General features: G+C 46.6%; 1 protein-coding gene across 1 annotated transcript in view; it reads right to left on the bottom strand.

Moving 5' to 3' along the window:
• Positions 1-453: 453 nt before the first annotated feature.
• The window catches only part of LOC143768295 (oocyte zinc finger protein XlCOF29-like), a 173,759-nt gene continuing 154,122 nt past the window's right edge, over positions 454-20,090 (bottom strand). The window contains exon 4 of the mRNA XM_077256987.1: positions 454-678. Coding sequence (XP_077113102.1) covers positions 454-678 — 225 coding nt within the window. The remainder of the gene's footprint in view (positions 679-20,090) is intronic.

Here is a 20,090-nt window from a genome sequence, read left to right as displayed (position 1 = left end):
ACCCTCGACACAAAACGGGGTCGCCTCGGAAGCGGGTGGGAGCCACCAAGCGAGAATCCTTACTTGCTGCGCAGTTAGATACCTCGACACAAGTGGCAGGAGCAGGTGCCATCGAAGAAGCCAGACTATCCAGGCGAGCAGATACGTTGTGCAGGAAAGGCATGATTTTATCCTGTTGCTCCTTCAGCTGGGAGATCTCCTGACGTAACTCCAAGACTGGTGATTTCTGGGATCCAGCGGGTTCCATGGCCGGAGCAATCTGTAACGAATGGAAACGGAGACACAGATGTAGAAGTTCACATTCGTATTTATTGAGGTTAGATGTGGAACCACTACACCTCGATCCGGGGGGCTCCGAAGGGGGCGTTACTGCATGAGCCCCAGACACCCGTAGTAAGTCCCCTCGAACAGGGACAGAATGGAATGCCTGGAGGACACGGGTGCTACCTTCAGTTAGACCCTGAACTCATGGCGGCTGTCCCAGCGGAACAGACGATCCAGCAAGGTTAGCAGATGTTGCAGAGCTGACTGGAGGATACTGGGTGTAGGAGTAGAAGCTGGCATCGGTAGTACTGGCGTGGTCCGGAAGTGAGGCTGGCGGACTGGCAGGACTAGACGGGTCCAGTGTAGATACTGCGGAAGCAGTCCAGTATAACCGGGTAACTGGTAGCAGAAGATCTGTGGAGACAGACAGAATGAGCCGAGTTCCCTGCAGATACTTCAGAAACAGAAACACAAGATAACAGGAACCGGAAGTTAGCAACAGTATGCACTTGTTGCTCTGGCGCCCTCCCTATGGTGGAGGGGCCAGAAATAGCAGAAAGACACGCCATTGGCTAGAGACAACATTTGTAAAATGCACACTGTCTCTTTAAGAGACTGGGAGCGAGCGTGCATGCGACGTAAGGACCCTGCCAGGGAACCTGCTGGCGGCACGCCAGGAAGCAGGAGAGGAAGGAGGGGTAGGGACTGTGTCCAGACAGCATGAAGCAGGGACAGAGCCAGAGACCGGACGGAGACCCCCCGGAGGTACAGTAAACAGACCGGATGTAACATAATTCTTGTGTTTTTCCTCCTATAGGGACTGCCCTAGTTTGGTATTGTAACAGCTGTTAATTAGTAGTGCAGACAAATTGTCCTAGACTAAACTCAGTTTTCAAATGGCCCAAAAAGTACCACTCAGGGAAAACTTACCTGCTCCAAAGATCAATAGCAGCTTCTAACTAATGGCCATGCTGCGGTCTGTCAAGGAATGAGTGCAATATCGTTATAAAGACTAGGGATGTGTGCAACCATAATGTCTGGGAGATCTGTGCCATTATTTAGTATGAATATGGAAATTATCTCTGAAAGTTGTGTTCCCTGAGTGGTATATACTGTATTTTCACATACTATTTATTCCTGACACTGGAGTAGCTTATAAACTTACGAAGTATATAGTTTGAGGTCTGGGGTCTGCCAATATGTGGCTAGTTTTCTGACTGTTTCGGATGACATGATTCATGATTTTAGGGTTTTCTTTGTCTAGTCCCGCTTGAATATAGTTCAATACTAAATAGTCTCCTGATGAATGAATCCAATAAATATTGTGAGGCTGTGGCCTCTGATGCAGCTAGGTGGCGCTGTTTGTTCTCCCCAGAATGTGCATGCAGACGGATGAAGTCCATAGGTGTGCATGAGAGTCACGGATTTCCGGTCCGGGTTTTCCAGGTGGCTGAAGGCCACAGGTTTGTGTGTGTTTAAAAGCCCTGCAGTAAGGGGTATGGGTGTGTCAGGCCGTGCAGGCCGTGTCAGGCACCTGGCCAGGGGAGGCCAGGTGTGTGAGGTGCATGTCAGTGTCAGTCTGGTGTGTGCTGGTCTGCAGAGTGCATGGAGGCCAGCACCCGGGCAGCTGAATAGCCTGGCACCCGCAGCATACACAGATGCCAGTCGTCCATGGTACTGGTCTCGGAGGTGGACAGTCCTGTGCCCGGAGGTGGACAGTCCTGTGCCCGGAGGTGGATGTTCTGTGCCCGAACGAGTCGGAGGTGGACAGTCCTGTGCCCGGAGGTGGATGTTCTGTGCCCGGAGGTGGATGTCCTGTGTCCGAAAAAGGACTAGCATGTGCAACGATTGCAAACAGGTGGATATGGTGCCCGGCTGCTATCCGGAGGATATCCTGAACTGTGTATGACTGTGTGAGTAAAGATTCTGTAAAGAGACTGTGATACAGCGATGCAGGACACCCACTAGAACTAGTCAGAGGAGGGCTGGCGTGTGTAGTGTCTGCAACATATGAGGCTGTGTGTATGGAGACGTATAGAGACTGTGAGATGGCGTGCGGTCGCCCAGGGAAACTAGACAAGGGAAGTCTAGTCTGTTTAGGGACCGCAAATCTAAAGCCATGTGAATTGTATTGTATTGAGCTGGTGTAAACTGACCACTGAAGTTATATGCATTTATGTGAAACTAGACTTTAATGCTGTGAAGAAACACATTAAAAGAGAATTTTGTGTTTGAATTTGTGGGTCACTGCTTCTTCACTGCGTACGATGCTGCTACAGCTTTACATATGGTGGAGAGAATGTGGGCAGTGTGAACTGAGGCATACCCCAAAGTGTGCTTCATAGCATTGTGCAAAGTCAGCTGGAATTTTTTTTTCTCAAGACTGTCTTGCTGTGGCTTGGCGGGGCCATGAAGATTGAAGGCTTCTGGTGGTAACTCGGTGGGGTTATGAAGATTTGCTGTGGATCGGCGGGTCCACGAAGTCTGCGCAGAAGGACCTGCAGTTCTGGCAGCAGCAGCTAGAGGCGCTGCAGTTGCAGCAGAGAATGTGTTTATGTACTGTTTTGGGCGTAGAACCTGAAAATATTGAGATACCTGCCATAGGGGTTGCCAAATTAGGGTCAGAGTGTAATCCCGATAGGTTCCCCCAGAGGTATTGGCAGGAGAAACTGTAAATGTTGTTTTGGGCGGGGATGTCACAGGGTCATACGGATGCCTTATTATCTCGCGCCCATACGGGGTAACAAGTGTTCATCCCCACAGGTATGAACAGGGGGGGAGGATATGTGAGGCTGTGGCCTCTGATGCAGCTAGGTGGTGCTCTTTGTTCTCCCAAGAATGTGCATGCAGACGGATGAAGTCCATAGGTGTGCATGAGAGTCACGGATTTCCAGTCCGGGTTTTTCAGGTGGCTAAAGGCCACAGGTTTGTGTGTGTTTAAAAGCCCTGCAGTAAGGGGTATGGGTGTGTCAGGCCGTGCAGGCCATGGCAGGTGCCTGGCCAGGGGAGGCCAGGTGTGTGAGGTGCACGTCAGTGTCAGTCTGGTGTGTGCTGGTCTGCAGAGTGCATGGAGGCCAGCAGAGCCAGCACCCGGGCAGCTGAGTAGCCTGGCACCCGCAGCGTACACAGAGATGCAAGTCGTCCATGGTACTGGTCTCGGAGGTTGACAGTCCTATGCCCGGAGGTGGACAGTCCTGTGCCCGAAGGTGGACAGTCCTGTGCCCGAACGAGTCGGAGGTGGACAGTACTGTGCCCGGAGGTGGATGTTCTGTGCCCGGAGGTGGATGTCCTGTGCCCGAAAGAGGACTAGCATGTGCAATGATTGCAAACAGGTGGATATGGTGCCCGGCTGCTATCCGGAGGATATCCTGAACTGTGTACGGCTGTGTGAGTAAAGAGTCTGTGATACCGCGATGCAGGACACCCACGAGAACTAGTCAGAGGAGGACTGGCATGTGTAGTGTCTGCAACATATGAGGCTGTGTGTATGGAGACGTATAGAGACTGTGAGATGGCATGCGGTCGCCCAGGGAAACTAGACAAGGGAAGTCTAGTCTGTTTAGGGACCGCAAATCTAAAGCCATGTGAATTGTATTGTCTTGAGCTGGTGTAAACTGACCACTGAAGTTATATGCATTTATGTGAAACTGGACTTTAATGCTGTGAAGAAACACATTAAAAGAGACTTTTGTGTTTGAATTTGTGGGTCATTGCTTCTTCACTGCGTACGATGCTGCTATAGCTTTACAATATTCATTTCTCTTAAGTAGCGGCACATGTGACCGTCGGCAGCAGCAGGAAGCCGGTGGCTGACACTGCCGCACTACTGAAGAGCAATGAATACTCACCACTCTCTGTGCACAGTCCCGGCGAGTACTCTGGCAGCTGTGCTCTGCTTGTGACGTCCCTGCCATGTGCTGCTTACAAGCTTAAAGCAGCTGCTGGTATCGGAGCAGGATGCTGCGAGGGAGCGCCGGGTAGGTAAATGTAATGCTTTGGGTTTTTTTTTATGTTTTCTGATGGGGCCATGCAGACCAGAATGGGTGTGGGGGGAGTTATAAGGATTGGGCCATGCATACCAGGATCGGAATGGGGGCCAATCATACCAGAATTGGGATGGGGCCCTGCATACTAGGATGAGATGGGGGGCCCTGCATTCCAGGATATGGATGAGGGCCATGCATACCAGGATAGGGATGAGGGTGATCATTCCTGCCAGGATAGTGATGAGGGTCATGCATACCAGGATAGGGATGGGGCCATGCATACCAGAATAGGGATGAGGGCGATCATACCTGCCAGGATAGGGATGAGGAGACATGCATACCAGGCTAAGGATAAGGGGCCATGTGTATCAGGATAGGGGATATTAACTCCTTCCCGACCTGTGATACTACGTAGGCATCATGAAAGTCAGTGCCAATCCGACCTGTGACACTTATGTGACATCATGGTGGGATCACGTTCCTGCAGGTCGGGTGAAAGGGTTAACTCAAATGTCACCTGACCCCCCGTGGCTACGATCGCTCTAATTGGCTGTTTCACTTTCAACAGCCAATCAGAGCAATTGTAATATTTCACCAATGAAACTTGGTGAAATATTACAATCCAGCCATGGCCGATGCTGCAATATCATGCTGGAGACCCTGATCTGCCCCCCGCCACTGACTGATGACAGCGATCTGCCACCGCCGTTAGTTTTTCCTCCCCTCCGTCTTGTCCTCCACTGCCCTCCTCTCCCCTCTGACCTGTCCTCTGCTCCCCCGCGGTACAATCCCACACTCCCATACCTCCCGAGTCCTGGTGACCGTCCATCTTACCTCATGGGCGCCGCCATCTTCCAAAATGGCGGCAGATTCATTCATTCCAGGTACATTTTGATCACTGTGATAAATCTTATCACAGTGATCAAAATTAAAAAAAATAGTAAATACCCCCTTCCTTTATAACCCCCATAGGTAGGTAAAATAATGAAATAAAGAAAATATTTTTATTTTTCCACTAGGGTTAGGGTTAGAATTAGGGCTAGGGTTAGAATTAGGGTTGGAGTTAGGGTGATGGTTGGAATTAGGTTTAGAATTAGGGTTAAGGTTGGAATTAGGGTTATGTTGGAATTAAGGTTAGGGTTGGAGTTAGGGTTAGGGGTGTGTTGGGATTAGGGTTGTGGTTAGGGTAATGGTTAGGGTTGGGATTAGGGTTAGGGGTGTGTTAGAGTTAGGGTTGTGGTTAGGGGTGTGTTGGGGTTAAGGGCTATGGTTAGGGTTCGGATTAGGGTTAGGGGGGAGTTAGAATTGAGGGGTTTCCACTGTTTAGGTACATCAGGGGCTCTCCAAACCTGACATGACGCCACCATTGATTCTAGCCAATCTTGCGTTCAAAAAGTCAAATTGTGCTCCCTCCCTTCCGAGCCTGGACGTGCGCCCAAACAGTGGTTTACCCAAACATATGGGGCATCGGCATACTCAGGAAAAATTGCACAACAACTTTGGGGGTCTAATTTCGCCCGTTACCCTTGTGAAAATAAAAAATTGCGGGCTAAAAAAACATTTTTGAGTAAAAAAAATGATTTTTTTATTTTCACGGCTCTGCATTATAAACGTCTGTGAAGCACTTTGGGGTTCAAAGTACTCACCACACATCTAGATAAGTTCCCTGGGGTCAATTGTTGGGGAGCTCCAATGTTTAAGCACACAGGGGCTCTCCATAAACGACATGGTGTCCGCTAACGATTGGAGCTAATTTTCCATTCAAAAAGTCAAATGGCGCTCCTTCCCTTCCGAGCTCTGCCTTGCGCGCAATCAGTGGTTTATGACCACATATGAGGTATCGGTGTACTCAGGAGAAATTGACCAACAAATTTTGTGATCCATTTTGTCCTGTTGCCCATGTGAAAATGAAAAAATTGAGGCTAAAAGAAAATTTTTGTGAAAAAAAAGTACTTTTTCATTTCTATCGATCAATTTGTGAAGCACCTGGGAGTTCAAAGTGCTCACTATGCATCTAGACAAGTTCTCTGGGGGTCTAGTTTCCAAAATGGGGTCACTTGTTGGGGAGCTCCAATGTTTAGGCACACAGGGGCTCTCCAAACGCGACATGGTGTCCACTAAAGATTGGAGCTGATTTTCCATTCAAAAAGTCAAATGGCGCTCCTTCCCTTCCGAGCCCTGCCGCGCGCCCAAACAGTGGTTTACCCCCACATATGAGGTATCAGCGTACTCAGGACAAATTGGACAACAACTTTTGGGATCCACTTTCTCTTTTTACCCTTGGGAAAATAAAAAAATTGTTGCTAAAATATCATTTTTGTGACTAAAAAGTTAAATGTTCCTTTTTTTTGCTTCCATGTTGCTTCTGCTGCTGTGAAACACCGGAAGTGTTAATAAACTTCTTGAATGTGGGTTTCATCATCTTGAGAGGTGCAGTTTTTAGAATGGTGTCACTTTTGGGTATTTTCCATCATATTGACCCCCCAAAGTCACTTCAAATGTGAGGTGGTCCCTAAAAAAAATGGTTTTGTAAATTTTGTTGTAAAAATGAGAAATCGCTGGTCAACTTTTAACCTTTATAACTTCCTAACAAAAAAAAATGTGTTTCCAAAATTGTGCTGTTGTAAAGTAGACATGTGGGAAATGTTATTTATTAACTATTTTGTCACATAACTCTCTGGTTTAACAGAATAACAACTCAAAATTTGAAAATTGTGAAATTTTCAAAATTTTCGCCAAATTTCCAATTTTTTCACAAATAAACGCAAAAATTATTGACCTAAATTTACCACTAGCATGAAACCCAATATGTCACGAAAAAACATTCTCAGAATTGCTAGGATCCATTGAAGTGTTCCTGAGTTATTACCTCCTAAAGGGACACTGGTGAGAATTGCAAAAAATGGCCAGGTCATTAAGGTCAAAATAGGCTGGTTCATGAAGGGGTTAAGTACAGAATTGACCACATTTTTTGCTTTTTTTTTGCCTAATTTCCTCCTCTAAAACCTAGGTGCATCTTATAGTCCAAAAAATACAGTATATATATCTTTTTTTTTTCTCAGTGAACTCTTTCCTCATGTTTGGCCTCATTAAAATAAAAACACTCATACTCCGCTGGCGTGCCGGCTCCACTTCAGCAGTGTTGAGACTCACTGTCCCGGGGCTTATGTGAGGTGGTTACATCACACGAGCCCTGCACCCGATCATCGGCAGCTTCACTGCTCCTTCCTTCGGACGTATTGAACATGAACAGGAAGCCAGGGCCGCGGCTGCTCTCTGCCTCACGATGCTTGATTTGTCTGAAGTTGGGGACAGTGACGTCAGCGCTGATTGGGCACAGGGCTCACATGACGTAAAATCCTCAAAAGAGCCCCAAGAACACAAGCGCCAACACCAGTGAAACGGCGCCACCATGGGAGGTTGGTATGAGGATTTTTATTTTAACAGGCCCAAACATGAGGAATGAGAAGGGCTTGTCCAACTAGTTGTCAACCTTTATAAACAGCAAAAATCCCACACAGGGAAAAGTCATTATTATACCTAGAGGGTGAGAAATGAATGACAGGAAAATCATATTTTGTTGATCTTCAAAAATAACTCAGATGGGGAGAACCTATATATATTATTGACAAATTGTACAAAAACATGATGCGTGCAGCGTGCGTTCAAGGATGGAATATTATATGGGAGTTTTATAGGATAAACCAAACACCAACAGAAAGTAAATGACCCAAAACAAACATTTATCAGTAAAAATAACTCCTCTTTATTAATTAAAGTATAAAAGAATTGCGCCATTTTCCGATAACCATGGCATCTCCATTTTTCATGATCTTGGGTTGGGTGAGGGCTTATTTTTTGCGTGCCGAGCTGACGTTTTTAATTATACTATTTTGGCACAGATACGATCTTTTGTTTGATCGCCCGTTATTGTATTTTAATGCAATGTTGCGGTGACCAAAAAAATGTAATTGTGGAGTTTTGACTTTTTTTTCTCGCTACGCGATTGAGTTAATTCTTTTTTTATATTGATAGATCAAGCAATTCTGAACGCGGCGTAATCAAATATGTGTATGTTTGATTTTTTTATTTTATTTTGAATGGGGCGAAAGGGGGTGATTTGAACTTTTATATATTTTTTATTTTTTTAAATTTTTTTAAATGTTTTTCTTTACTTTTGGCATTGTGAAGACATACAGCATTGTATCTTAATTAACCAGATGACTATTTTTACAAACAAAGAATAACAGACTGTTATCTGTATGTTGGCTTTCAAATTAAAGGGAACCTGTCAACCACCCCCCCACCCCCAGCGCTTTTAACTAAAAGAGCCAACTTGTGCAGCACGGATGCTGCATTCTGTCAAGATGGCTCTTTTATTCAGGGTCCCTTCCAACGCTGCAATATTCGTTTTTTTAATTTGCCCACTATACCTGCAGTCTGTCCGGGGGGCATGTCTTTCTCACCGAACACAAATGCCTCCAAGCCATCACTCGGCCTCTACCGGTCACCACCTCCTCTGCCTTCATTAACGTCCCTGGCGCCTGCGCTGTAAATTCCCATCATGTGATGCCAGGGCCAGCATCAGCACCCGGTCAAGTGCCGGGGCCCTAGCGAGACGGGTGGCCCATTTTGACAAGTGTGATCAACTTTTTACTATTGATGCTGCCTGTGCAGCATGAATAGTAAAAATATATAATGTTAAAAATAATAACAAAAATAAAAAATCGTGCTATTCTCACCTTCCGGCGGCGCCCACAGCCTTCCCAATCCTCGCGATACCTCCTCTCTGTGTGCGTGCCACAGGTGGAGTAACCGACCCTGGAATATGAAGCCAGGTTGTGATTCTTCGATCAACTGGCCTTGTATGGACTTTCATCTTCCTACACTTGTCATTACCTCCACTCTGTCTGTGTGCCACAGGTGAGGTAGCATCCCTGGAAGATCTGTAGTCATGGCTGCTATTATCCCGGTGAGTCAGCGGAAGAGCAAGACTCTGTAATGTGCACCATCTTGGGTACTGTGCTGGGACTGTTCTATGTGTTATCTGCCTGTTTTGTGGTACAATAAAGCTTTGCCACACTGTTTTACCCTCACCCTGTGTTGCCTGAGTAGCGTTTTGCCCATGTTAAAAGGAGAGCTGGAGTTCGGCAAGATGATCCCTGGCCCCTGCGCAGTGGCGTAACTACAAAGTTATGGGCCCCGGTTCGAACTTTCAAATGGGCCTCCCCATGCCAAAATATTTTCCTCCCAAATTCACATTTTCCCTATTCATTTCGCACACTATAGCTTTATTTCAAAGTTGTATAGTGTGCAATATCCCCATAGAATGTAAGTCCGCAAGGACAGGGTCCTCTCCCCTCTGTACCAGTGTGTCACTGTAAAAGATATCTATAACCCTGTATGTAACCCCTTTCTCATGTACAGCACTATGGAATTAATGGTGCTATATAAATAAATAATAAGTGTGACCTCAGTTGAATAACTATCCAGTGCCCCATCCTGGGATATATTTGTCCCCTGTACTACCATTGTTATGTAATGCATAAAATAGAATAAACCATTATACTCATCAGGGGCTAACATAGAAGTCATGGGGATCCATATAAGAAGTATAATGTACCCCCATAGTCCTCCTTATAGTATAATACACTCCCCATAGTCCTCCATATAGTATTGTACACTCCTCAGTCTTCCATATAGTATAATACACTCCTCATAGCCCTCCATATATTAAAATACACTCCTCATAGTGCTCCATATAGCATAATACATTCCTCATAGTGCTCCATATAGTATAATACACTGCTCAGTCCTCCATATAGTATAATACACTGCTCAGTCCTCCATATAGTATAATTCACTCCTCAGTCCTCCATATAGTATAACACACTGCTCAAAATGCTCCATATAGTATAATGCACCCCCTCATAATCCTCCATACAGTATAATACACTCCTCAGTCCTCCATTTTGTATTATACACTCCACATAGTCCTCCATATATAAAAATACACTGCTCAGTCCTCCATATAGTATAATACACTCCTCATAGGGCTCCATATAGTATAATGCACCGCCATCGTCATCCATGTTGCACAATTCACTTCCCACAGTATAATGCACCCCATAGTTCTTCATATAGTATAATATATTCCCCATAGTCCTCGAGTCAGTATAATGCAGCCCACACATAGTATAATGCAGCCACCCCAGAGTATAATGCAGCCACCCCACAGAGTATAATGCAGCCACCCCACAGAGTATACTGCAGCCCTGCCATACAATTCAATGTAACCCCCATAGAATACAATGCAGCCCCCTCATAGTATGATGCAGCCCCTCCATACAAGGGCAGTGAGAAAGACACAAGAAAATGGTGATGAGGGGGCAGGGGAGAGGGCACAAGGGGGCTAGGGGAGACATGCACAAGGGTAACATAGGGGGGCTAGGGAGCAAGGAAGACAGGCACAAGGGGACACATGGGGGCTAGGAGGCAGGGGAGAAGGTTACAAGGGGACTAGTGGGCAAGGGAGACTGACACAAGGGGCACACGGGGACAAGTGGGCAAGGGAGACTGACACAAGGGGACACGGACTAGTGGGCAAGGGAGACTGACACAAGGGGACTAGTGGGCAAAAGAAACTGATACAAGGGGACTAGTGGGCAAGAGAGACTGATACAAGGGGACACACGGAGACAAGGGACACACAGGGACAAGCGGGAAAGGGAGACTGACACACAGGGACTAGTGGGCAAGGGAGACTGACACAAGCACAAGGGGACAAAGGAGACAGACACATGGGGACACACAGGGACTAATGGGCAAGGGAGACTGGCACACAGGGACAAGGCACACAAGCATAAGGGGACAAGGGAGACAGGCTCAAGGGGACACACTGGCCCCTGACCTGCCAGAGCCGCTTGCAGCAGCGACCGCTGCAACCATGGTAATTGTTATGAAACGGTGGCTTAGGAGCCGCATGAGACGTACTCTGGAGATGGTGGCAACTGTACTGACCGCAACACCCTGAACTTAGCACACAACTAGTAGCAGCCGTGGGATGCTCCTATTTACCTAGGCACCTCGTCACAGCCGGAGAACTAACTACCACTAAAGATAGGTTTCCTGTTTCTATCTTGCCTCAGAGAAAATCCCCAAAGAATAGACAGCCCCCCAGAAATATTGACTGTGAGAGGAGAGGGAAAAGACATACGCAGACTGAAAACAGATTTTAGCAAAGGAGGTCTTTCTAACTAAATAGAAAAGATAGGACAGAGTACTGTGCGGTCTGTATTAAAAACACTAGAAAATCTCCACCACAGAGAATGCAAAAACTCTCCACATCTGACTACAGATATGGAGAGGGCAAATCTGCGTCTCCAGAATAACCAGCTTGGCTGAACAAATATTTAATCAGACAGAGCTGGACAAGAAAAAACATAGCAAAGTGCAGAACTAATAAGCCCAAAACATGTGGGCCACAAAATCAAAGCCAGAACTTATCTTTGCTGATTTGAACTGCATAGCAGGAGCCATGAAGCAGAGATGTGAATCCTCCAAGGAAACAATGGACAACTGGCACTAAGCAAAGATTCCAGCTGGACTAAATAGCCAGAGAATTGCCCTAACTAAATTCAGCTGAAGAAGGCTGCCCAAAGACAGCAGTACCAGTCATGACCACAGGAGGGAGCCCAAGAACGGAATTCACAACAGTACCCCCCCTTGAGGAGGGGTCACCGAACCCTCACCAGGGCCCCCAGGCTGATCCGGACGAGCCAAATGAAAAGCACGAACCAAATCGTCAGCGTGAACATCGGAGGCAAAAACCCAAGAATTATCCTCCTGGCCATAACCCTTCCACTTGACAAGATACTGAAGCCTCCTCCTCGAAAAACGAGAATCCAAAATCTTCTCAACCACATACTCCAACTCACCATCGACCAACACCGGGGCAGGAGGATCAACAGAGGGAACGACGGGCTCCACATATTTCCGCAACAAAGATCTATGGAAAACATTATGGATGGAAAACGAGGCTGGAAGGGTCAAACGAAAAGACACTGGATTGATAATCTCAGAAATCCTATAGGGACCAATAAATCGAGGCTTAAACTTAGGGGAAGAAACCTTCATAGGAACATGACGGGACGACAACCAAACCAAATCCCGAACCCGAAGCCGGGAACCATCACACCGACGACGGTTAGCAAAACGCTGAGCCTCCCCCTGAGACAACACCAAATTGTCCAACACACGAGCCCAAATCTGCTGCAACCTGTCAACCACAGAGTCCACACCAGGACAATCAGAAGGCTCAACCTGCCCTGAAGAAAAACGAGGATGAAAACCAAAATTACAAAAGAAGGGCGAAACCAAGGTGGCAGAACTAGCCCGATTGTTAAGAGCAAACTCAGCCAATGGCAAAAACGATACCCAATCATCCTGATCCGCAGACACAAAGCAGCTCAAATAAGTTTCCAGCGTCTGATTAGTTCGCTCGGTTTGGCCATTAGTCTGAGGGTGAAATGCGGAGGAGAAAGACAAATCAATGCCCAGCCTAGCACAAAAGGCCCGCCAAAACCTAGAAACAAACTGGGAGCCTCTGTCAGAAACAATATTCTCCGGAATGCCATGTAAACGAACCACATGCTGAAAAAATAACGGAACCAAGTCAGAAGAGGAAGGCAACTTAGGCAAGGGTACCAGATGGACCATCTTAGAGAACCGATCACAGATCACCCAGATCACTGACATCTTCTGGGAAACCGGAAGATCTGAAATAAAATCCATAGAAATGTGCGTCCAAGGTCTCTCAGGAACAGGCAAGGGCAAAAGCAACCCACTATCACGGGAACAACAAGGCTTAGCCCGCGCACAAGTCCCACAGGACTGCACGAAAGAACGCACATCCCGCGACAAAGAAGGCCACCAAAAGGACCTAGCAACCAACTCTCTGGTACCAAAAATCCCAGGATGGCCAGCCAAAACAGAACAATGAACTTCCGAGATAACTTTACTAGTCCATCTATCAGGAACAAACAATTTCCCCACAGGACAGCGATCAGGCTTATCAGCCTGAAATTCCTGAAGAATCCGTCGCAAATCAGGGGAGATGGCAGAAAGAATCACCCCTTCCTTCAGAACGCCACCCGGTTCAAGAATCAGGCAAAAAACTCCTAGAGAGGGCATCGGCCTTAACATTCTTAGAACCCGGGAGATAAGAGACCACAAAATTAAAACGGGAGTAAAACAAAGACCATCGAGCCTGTCTAGGATTTAGCCGCTTGGCCGGCTCGAGGTAGATCAAATTTTTATGGTCAGTCAAGACCACAATACGATGCTTAGCTCCCTCCAGCCAATGTCGCCACTCCTCAAATGCCCACTTCATCGCCAACAATTTCCGATTGCCGATATCATAATTACGCTCAGCAGGCGAAAACTTTTGGGAAAAGAAGGCACATGGTTTCATCGAGGACCCCTCTGTTGTGAATTAGACTTTTTGGCTCCCTCTTGTGGTCACTAGTGACATGACACTTGGATTGTCTTTCCCCAGCTTGGTACCCACCTGGTTCGTTAGTCCAGGGGTGTTGCTATTTAAACTTCCTGGATTCTCAGTCTGGTGCCTGGCATCGTTGTAATCAGTTCCTTTATGTTTGCTCCTGTCTGCTGGTCCTGGTTCTTTGCAAAATAAGCTAAGTCCTGCTTCCTTATTTTTTTGTTATTTGCATTGTTCTTATTTTTGTCCAGCTTGTACAAAATGTGATTCCTGATATTGCTGGAAGCTCTAGGGGGCTGATGTTCTCCCCCCGTGCCGTTAGACGGTTCGGGGGTTCTTGAATATTCAGCGTGGAGATTTTGATAGGGTTTTTGCTGACCGTATAAGTCATCTTCCTATATTCTGCTATTAGTCAGTGGGCCTCTCTTTGCTAAAACCTAGTTCATTCTTACGTTTGTCTTTTCTTCTTACCTCACCGTTATTATTTGTGGGGGGCTTGTATCCAACTTTTGGGGTCTTTTCTCTGGAGGCAAGAAAGGTCTATTGTTTCCCTTATAGGGTTAGTTAGTTCTCCGGCTGGCGCGAGACGTCTAGAATCAACGTAGGTACGTTCCCCGGCTACTGCTATTTGTTGTGCTAGGATCAGGTATACGGTCAGCCTAGTTACCACTGCCCTATGAGCTGGGTTTTGTGTTTGCAGACTTTGCTATAAACTCTGAGACCCTCTGCCATTGGGGTCATAACAGTATGCCAGGCCAAAAGTGAATTGTTAATGCATTGCAGAAGTGGGATTAAAAGAAAGGAAATTCTGAGGTTTTTTTTTTTTTCCCTTTCTTCCTCCCCTTTATCTCTGAGTGGCTTGAGCTTTGCTGCAGACATGAATGTCCAGACTTTGATTACTAGTGTGGATCAGCTTGCTGCTCGTGTGCAGAGCATTCAGGATTTTGTTACTAGTAGTCCTATGTCAGAACCTAAAATACCTATTCCTGAACTGTTCTCTGGAGACCGATTTAAGTTTAGGAATTTCAGAAATAATTGTAAATTGTTTCTATCTCTGAGACCTCGTTCGTCTGGAGACTCAGCTCAGCAAGTTAAAATTGTTATCTCCTTCTTGCGGGGCGACCCTCAGGATTGGGCCTTCTCGTTAGCGCCAGGAGATCCGGCATTGGCAAATGTTGATGCGTTTTTTCTGGCGCTCGGATTGCTTTATGAGGAGCCCAATCTTGAAATTCAGGCAGAAAAAGCTTTGCTGGCTATCTCTCAGGGCCAGGATGAAGCTGAAGTGTATTGCCAAAAATTTCGGAAATGGTCCGTGCTTACTCAGTGGAATGAGTGTGCTCTGGCTGCAAATTTCAGAAATGGCCTTTCTGAAGCCATTAAGAATGTGATGGTGGGTTTCTCCATTCCTACAAGTCTGAATGATTCCATGGCGCTGGCTATTCAGATTGACCGGCGTTTGCGGGAGCGCAAAGCCGCTAATCCTCTGGTGGTGTTGTCTGAACAAACACCTGATTTAATGCAATGTGGTAGAATTCAGACTAGAGATGAACGGAAAAATCATAGACGTCAGAATGGGTTGTGATTTTACTGTGGTGATCCTACACATGTTATATCAGCATGCTCTAAACGCTTAACAAAGGTTGTTAGTCCTGTCACCATTGGTAATTTGCAACCTAAATTTATTTTGTCTGTGACTTTAATTTGCTCATTGTCTTCCTACCCTGTTATGGCGTTTGTGGATTCAGGTGCTGCCCTGAGTCTTATGGATTTGTCGTTTGCCAAGCGCTGTGGTTTTCTTCTGGAGCCTTTGGTAAATCCTATCCCTCTTAGAGGTATTGATGCTACGCCATTGGCAGAAAATAAGCCGCAGTTTTGGACACAGGTGACCATGTGCATGACTCCTGAACATCGGGAGGTGATTCGTTTTCTTGTTCTGCATAAAATGCATGATTTGGTCGTTTTGGGTCTGCCATGGTTACAGACCCATAATCCAGTTTTGGATTGGAAGGCAATGTCTGTGTCAAGTTGGGGCTGTCAGGGAATTCATGGCGATTCCCCGCCGGTGTCTATTGCTTCCTCTACTCCTTCAGAAGTTCCTGAGTATTTGTCTGACTATCAGGATGTATTCAGCGAGTCCAGGTCCAGTGCTCTTCCTCCTCATAGGGACTGTGACTGCGCTATAGATTTGATTCCGGGTAGTAAGTTTCCTAAGGGAAGATTATTTAATCTGTCTGTACCTGAGCATGCCGCAATGCGTTCTTATATCAAGGAGTCTCTGGAGAAGGGGCATATTCGTCCATCCTCTTCCCCTCTTGGTGCGGGATTCTTTTTTGTGGCCAAGAAGGACGGATCTTTGAGACCTTGTATAGACTATCGGCTTCTGAATAAAATCACTGTTAAATGTCAGTATCCTTTGCCTCTGTTGTCGGACTTGTTTGCCCGGATTAAGGGTGCCAAGTGGTTCACCAAGATAGATCTTCATGGTGCGTACAACCTTGTGCGCATTAAGCAGGGAGATGAATGGAAAACTGCATTTAATACGCCCGAAGGTCATTTTGAGTACTTGGTGATGCCTTTTGGGCTCTCTAATGCTCCTTCAGTGTTTCAGTCCTTTATGCATGACATCTTCCGGAAGTATCTGGATAAATTTATGATTGTTTATCTGGATGATATTCTGGTTTTTTCTGATGATTGGGACTCTCATGTAAAACAGGTCAGGATGATGTTTCAGGTTTTGCGTGAGAATGCTTTGTTTGTTAAGGGCTCAAAGTGTCTCTTTGGAGTGCAGAAGGTTCCCTTTTTGGGTTTTATTTTCTCCCCTTCTGCTGTGGAGATGGACCCAGTCAAGGTCCGAGCTATTCATGATTGGACTCAACCCACGTCAGTTAAGAGTCTTCAGAAGTTCTTGGGTTTTGCTAACTTCTACCGTCGTTTTATCGCTAACTTCTCTAGCTTTGTTAAACCTTTGACGGATATGACCAAGAAAGGTTCTGATGTTGCTAATTGGGCTCCTGCAGCCGTGGAGGCCTTCCAGGAGCTGAAGCGCCGGTTTACTTCGGCGCCTGTTTTGTGTCAGCCTGATGTCTCCCTTCCCTTTCAGGTTGAAGTGGATGCTTCTGAGATCGGTGCAGGGGCTGTTTTGTCGCAGAGAGGCTCTGGTTGCTCTGTAATGAGACCATGTGCTTTTTTTCTAGGAAGTTTTCGCCTGCTGAGCGGAACTATGATGTTGGGAATCGGGAGTTGTTGGCCATGAAGTGGGCATTTGAGGAGTGGCGTCATTGGCTCGAGGGTGCTAAGCATCGTGTGGTGGTCTTGACTGATCACAAAAATCTGATGTATCTCGAGTCTGCTAAACGCCTGAATCCTAGACAGGCCCGTTGGTCATTGTTTTTCTCCCGTTTTGACTTTGTGGTCTCGTACCTACCTGGTTCAAAGAATGTGAAGGCTGATGCTCTTTCTAGGAGCTTTGTGCCTGACTCTCCTGGAGTCTCAGAGCCAGCTGGTATTCTTAAAGAGGGAGTAATCTTGTCGGCCATTTCTCCGGATTTGCGACGTGTGTTGCAGAGATTTCAGGCTGGTAGACCTGACTCTTGTCCACCTGACAGACTGTTTGTTCCTGATAAATGGACCAGCAGAGTCATTTCCGAGGTTCATTCCTCGGTGTTGGCAGGGCATCCGGGGATTTTTGGCACCAGAGTTTTGGTGGCTAGGTCCTTTTGGTGGCCTTCCTTGTCACGGGATGTGCGGTCATTTGTGCAGTCCTGTGGGACTTGTGCTCGAGCTAAGCCTTGCTGTTCTCGTGCCAGCGGGTTGCTTTTGCCCTTGCCTGTCCCGAAGAGGCCTTGGACACACATTTCCATGGATTTCATTTCAGATCTTCCGGTGTCTCAAGGTATGTCTGTCATCTGGGTGGTATGTGATCGTTTTTCCAAGATGGTCCATTTGGTGTCCTTGCCTAAGTTGCCTTCCTCTTCCGATCTGGTTCCTTTATTCTTTCAGAATGTGGTTCATTTGCACGGCATTCCTGAGAATATTGTGTCTGACAGAGGATCCCAGTTTGTCTCCAGGTTCTGGCGATCCTTTTGTGCTAAGATGGGCATTGATTTGTCGTTTTCATCTGCCTTTCATCCTCAGACTAATGGCCAAACTGAGCGAACAAATCAGACTCTAGAGGCTTATTTGAGGTGTTTTGTTTCTGCAGATCAGGATGATTGGGTGACCTTCTTGCCATTGGCTGAGTTTGCCCTTAATAATCGGGCTAGTTCCGCTACTTTGGTTTCGCCATTTTTCTGCAACTCTGGTTTTCATCCTCGTTTTTCCTCGGGACATGTTGAGCCTTCTGACTGTCCTGGGGTGGATTCTGTGGTGGATAGGTTGCAGCGGATTTGGAATCATGTGGTGGACAACTTAAAGTTGTCACAGGAGAAGGCTCAGCGTTTTGCCAACCGCCGCCGCGGTGTAGGTCCCCAACTTCGTGTTGGGGATTTGGTGTGGCTGTCTTCTCGGTTTGTTCCTATGAAGGTCTCCTCTCCTAAATTCAAGCCTCGCTTCATCGGTCCTTATAAGATTTTGGAAATCCTTAATCCAGTGTCCTTTCGCTTGGATCTTCCGGTGTCGTTTGCCATTCACAACGTGTTCCATAGGTCTTTATTGCGGCGGTACGTTGTGCCTGTGGTTCCTTCTGTTGAGCCTCCTGCTCCGGTGTTGGTTGAGGGCGAGTTGGAGTACGTGGTGGAGAAGATCTTGGATTCTCGTCTCTCCAGACGGAGGCTTCAGTATCTGGTCAAGTGGAAGGGCTATGGTCAGGAGGATAATTCCTGGGTGGTCGCCTCTGATGTTCATGCGGCCGATTTGGTTCGTGCCTTTCACGCTGCTCATCCTGATCGCCCTGGTGGTCTTGGTGAGGGTTCGGTGACCCCTCCTTAAGGGGGGGGTACTGTTGTGAATTAGACTTTTTGGCTCCCTCTTGTGGTCACTAGTGACATGACACTTGGATTCTTTCCCCAGCTTGGTACCCACCTGGTTCGTTAGTCCAGGGGTGTTGCTATTTAAACTTCCTGGATTCTCAGTCTGGTGCCTGGCATCGTTGTAATCAGTTCCTTTCTGTTTGCTCCTGTCTGCTGGTCCTGGTTCTTTGCAAAATAAGCTAAGTCCTGCTTCCTTATTTTTTGGTTATTTGCATTGTTCTTATTTTTGTCCAGCTTGTGCAAAATGTGATTCCTGATATTGCTGGAAGCTCTAGGGGGCTGATGTTCTCCCCCCGTGCCGTTAGACGGTTCGGGGGTTCTTGAATATTCAGCGTGGAGATTTTGATAGGGTTTTTGCTGACCGTATAATTCATCTTCCTATATTCTGCTATTAGTCAGTGGGCCTCTCTTTGCTAAAACCTAGTTCATTCTTACGTTTGTCTTTTCTTCTTACCTCACCGTTATTATTTGTGGGGGGCTTGTATCCAACTTTTGGGGTCTTTTCTCTGGAGGCAAGAAAGGTCTATTGTTTCCCTTATAGGGTTAGTTAGTTCTCCGGCTGGCGCGAGACGTCTAGAATTAACGTAGGTACGTTCCCCGGCTACTGCTATTTGTTGTGCTAGGATCAGGTATACGGTCAGCCTAGTTACCACTGCCCTATGAGCTGGTTTTTGTGTTTGCAGACTTTGCTATAAACTCTGAGACCCTCTGCCATTGGGGTCATAACACCCCTCAGAATTCCTCTGAGACAAAACGGCCCCTGCCCCAATCTCTGATGCGTCAACCTCAACCTGAAACGGAAGAGAAACATCTGGCTGACGCAAGACCGGGGCAGAAGCAAATCGGCGTTTGAGTTCCAGAAAGGCAGAAACCGCCGCAGAAGACCAATTCGTCACATCTGCGCCCTTCTTGGTCAAATCGGTCAGAGGTTTAACCACAGTAGAGAAGTTAGCATTGAAACGGCGATAAAAATTAGCAAAGCCCAAAAATTTCTGAACGCTTTTCACAGATGTGGGCTGAATCCAATCATAAATAGCCTGAACCTTGACTGGATCCATTTCCATAGATGAAGGAGAAAAAATGAAGCCCAAAAAAGAGACCTTCTGTACTCCAAAGAGGCACTTAGACCCCTTTACAAACAAAGCATTATCTCGAAGGATCTGAAACACAATCCTGACCTGTTTCACATGAGACTCCCAATCATCAGAAAAAATTAAAATGTCATCCAAATATACAACCATGAATTTATCAAGATAATTCCGAAAAATATCATGCATGAAAGACTGGAACACGGATGGAGCGTTAGCGAGCCCGAATGGCATCACAAGGTATTCAAAATGACCTTCGGGCGTATTAAACACAGTTTTCCATTCG

Source organism: Ranitomeya variabilis, chromosome 4 (assembly GCF_051348905.1).
Source record: "Ranitomeya variabilis isolate aRanVar5 chromosome 4, aRanVar5.hap1, whole genome shotgun sequence".
Taxonomy (NCBI): domain Eukaryota; kingdom Metazoa; phylum Chordata; class Amphibia; order Anura; family Dendrobatidae; genus Ranitomeya; species Ranitomeya variabilis.
This window is presented reverse-complemented; position numbering and strand designations above follow the sequence as displayed.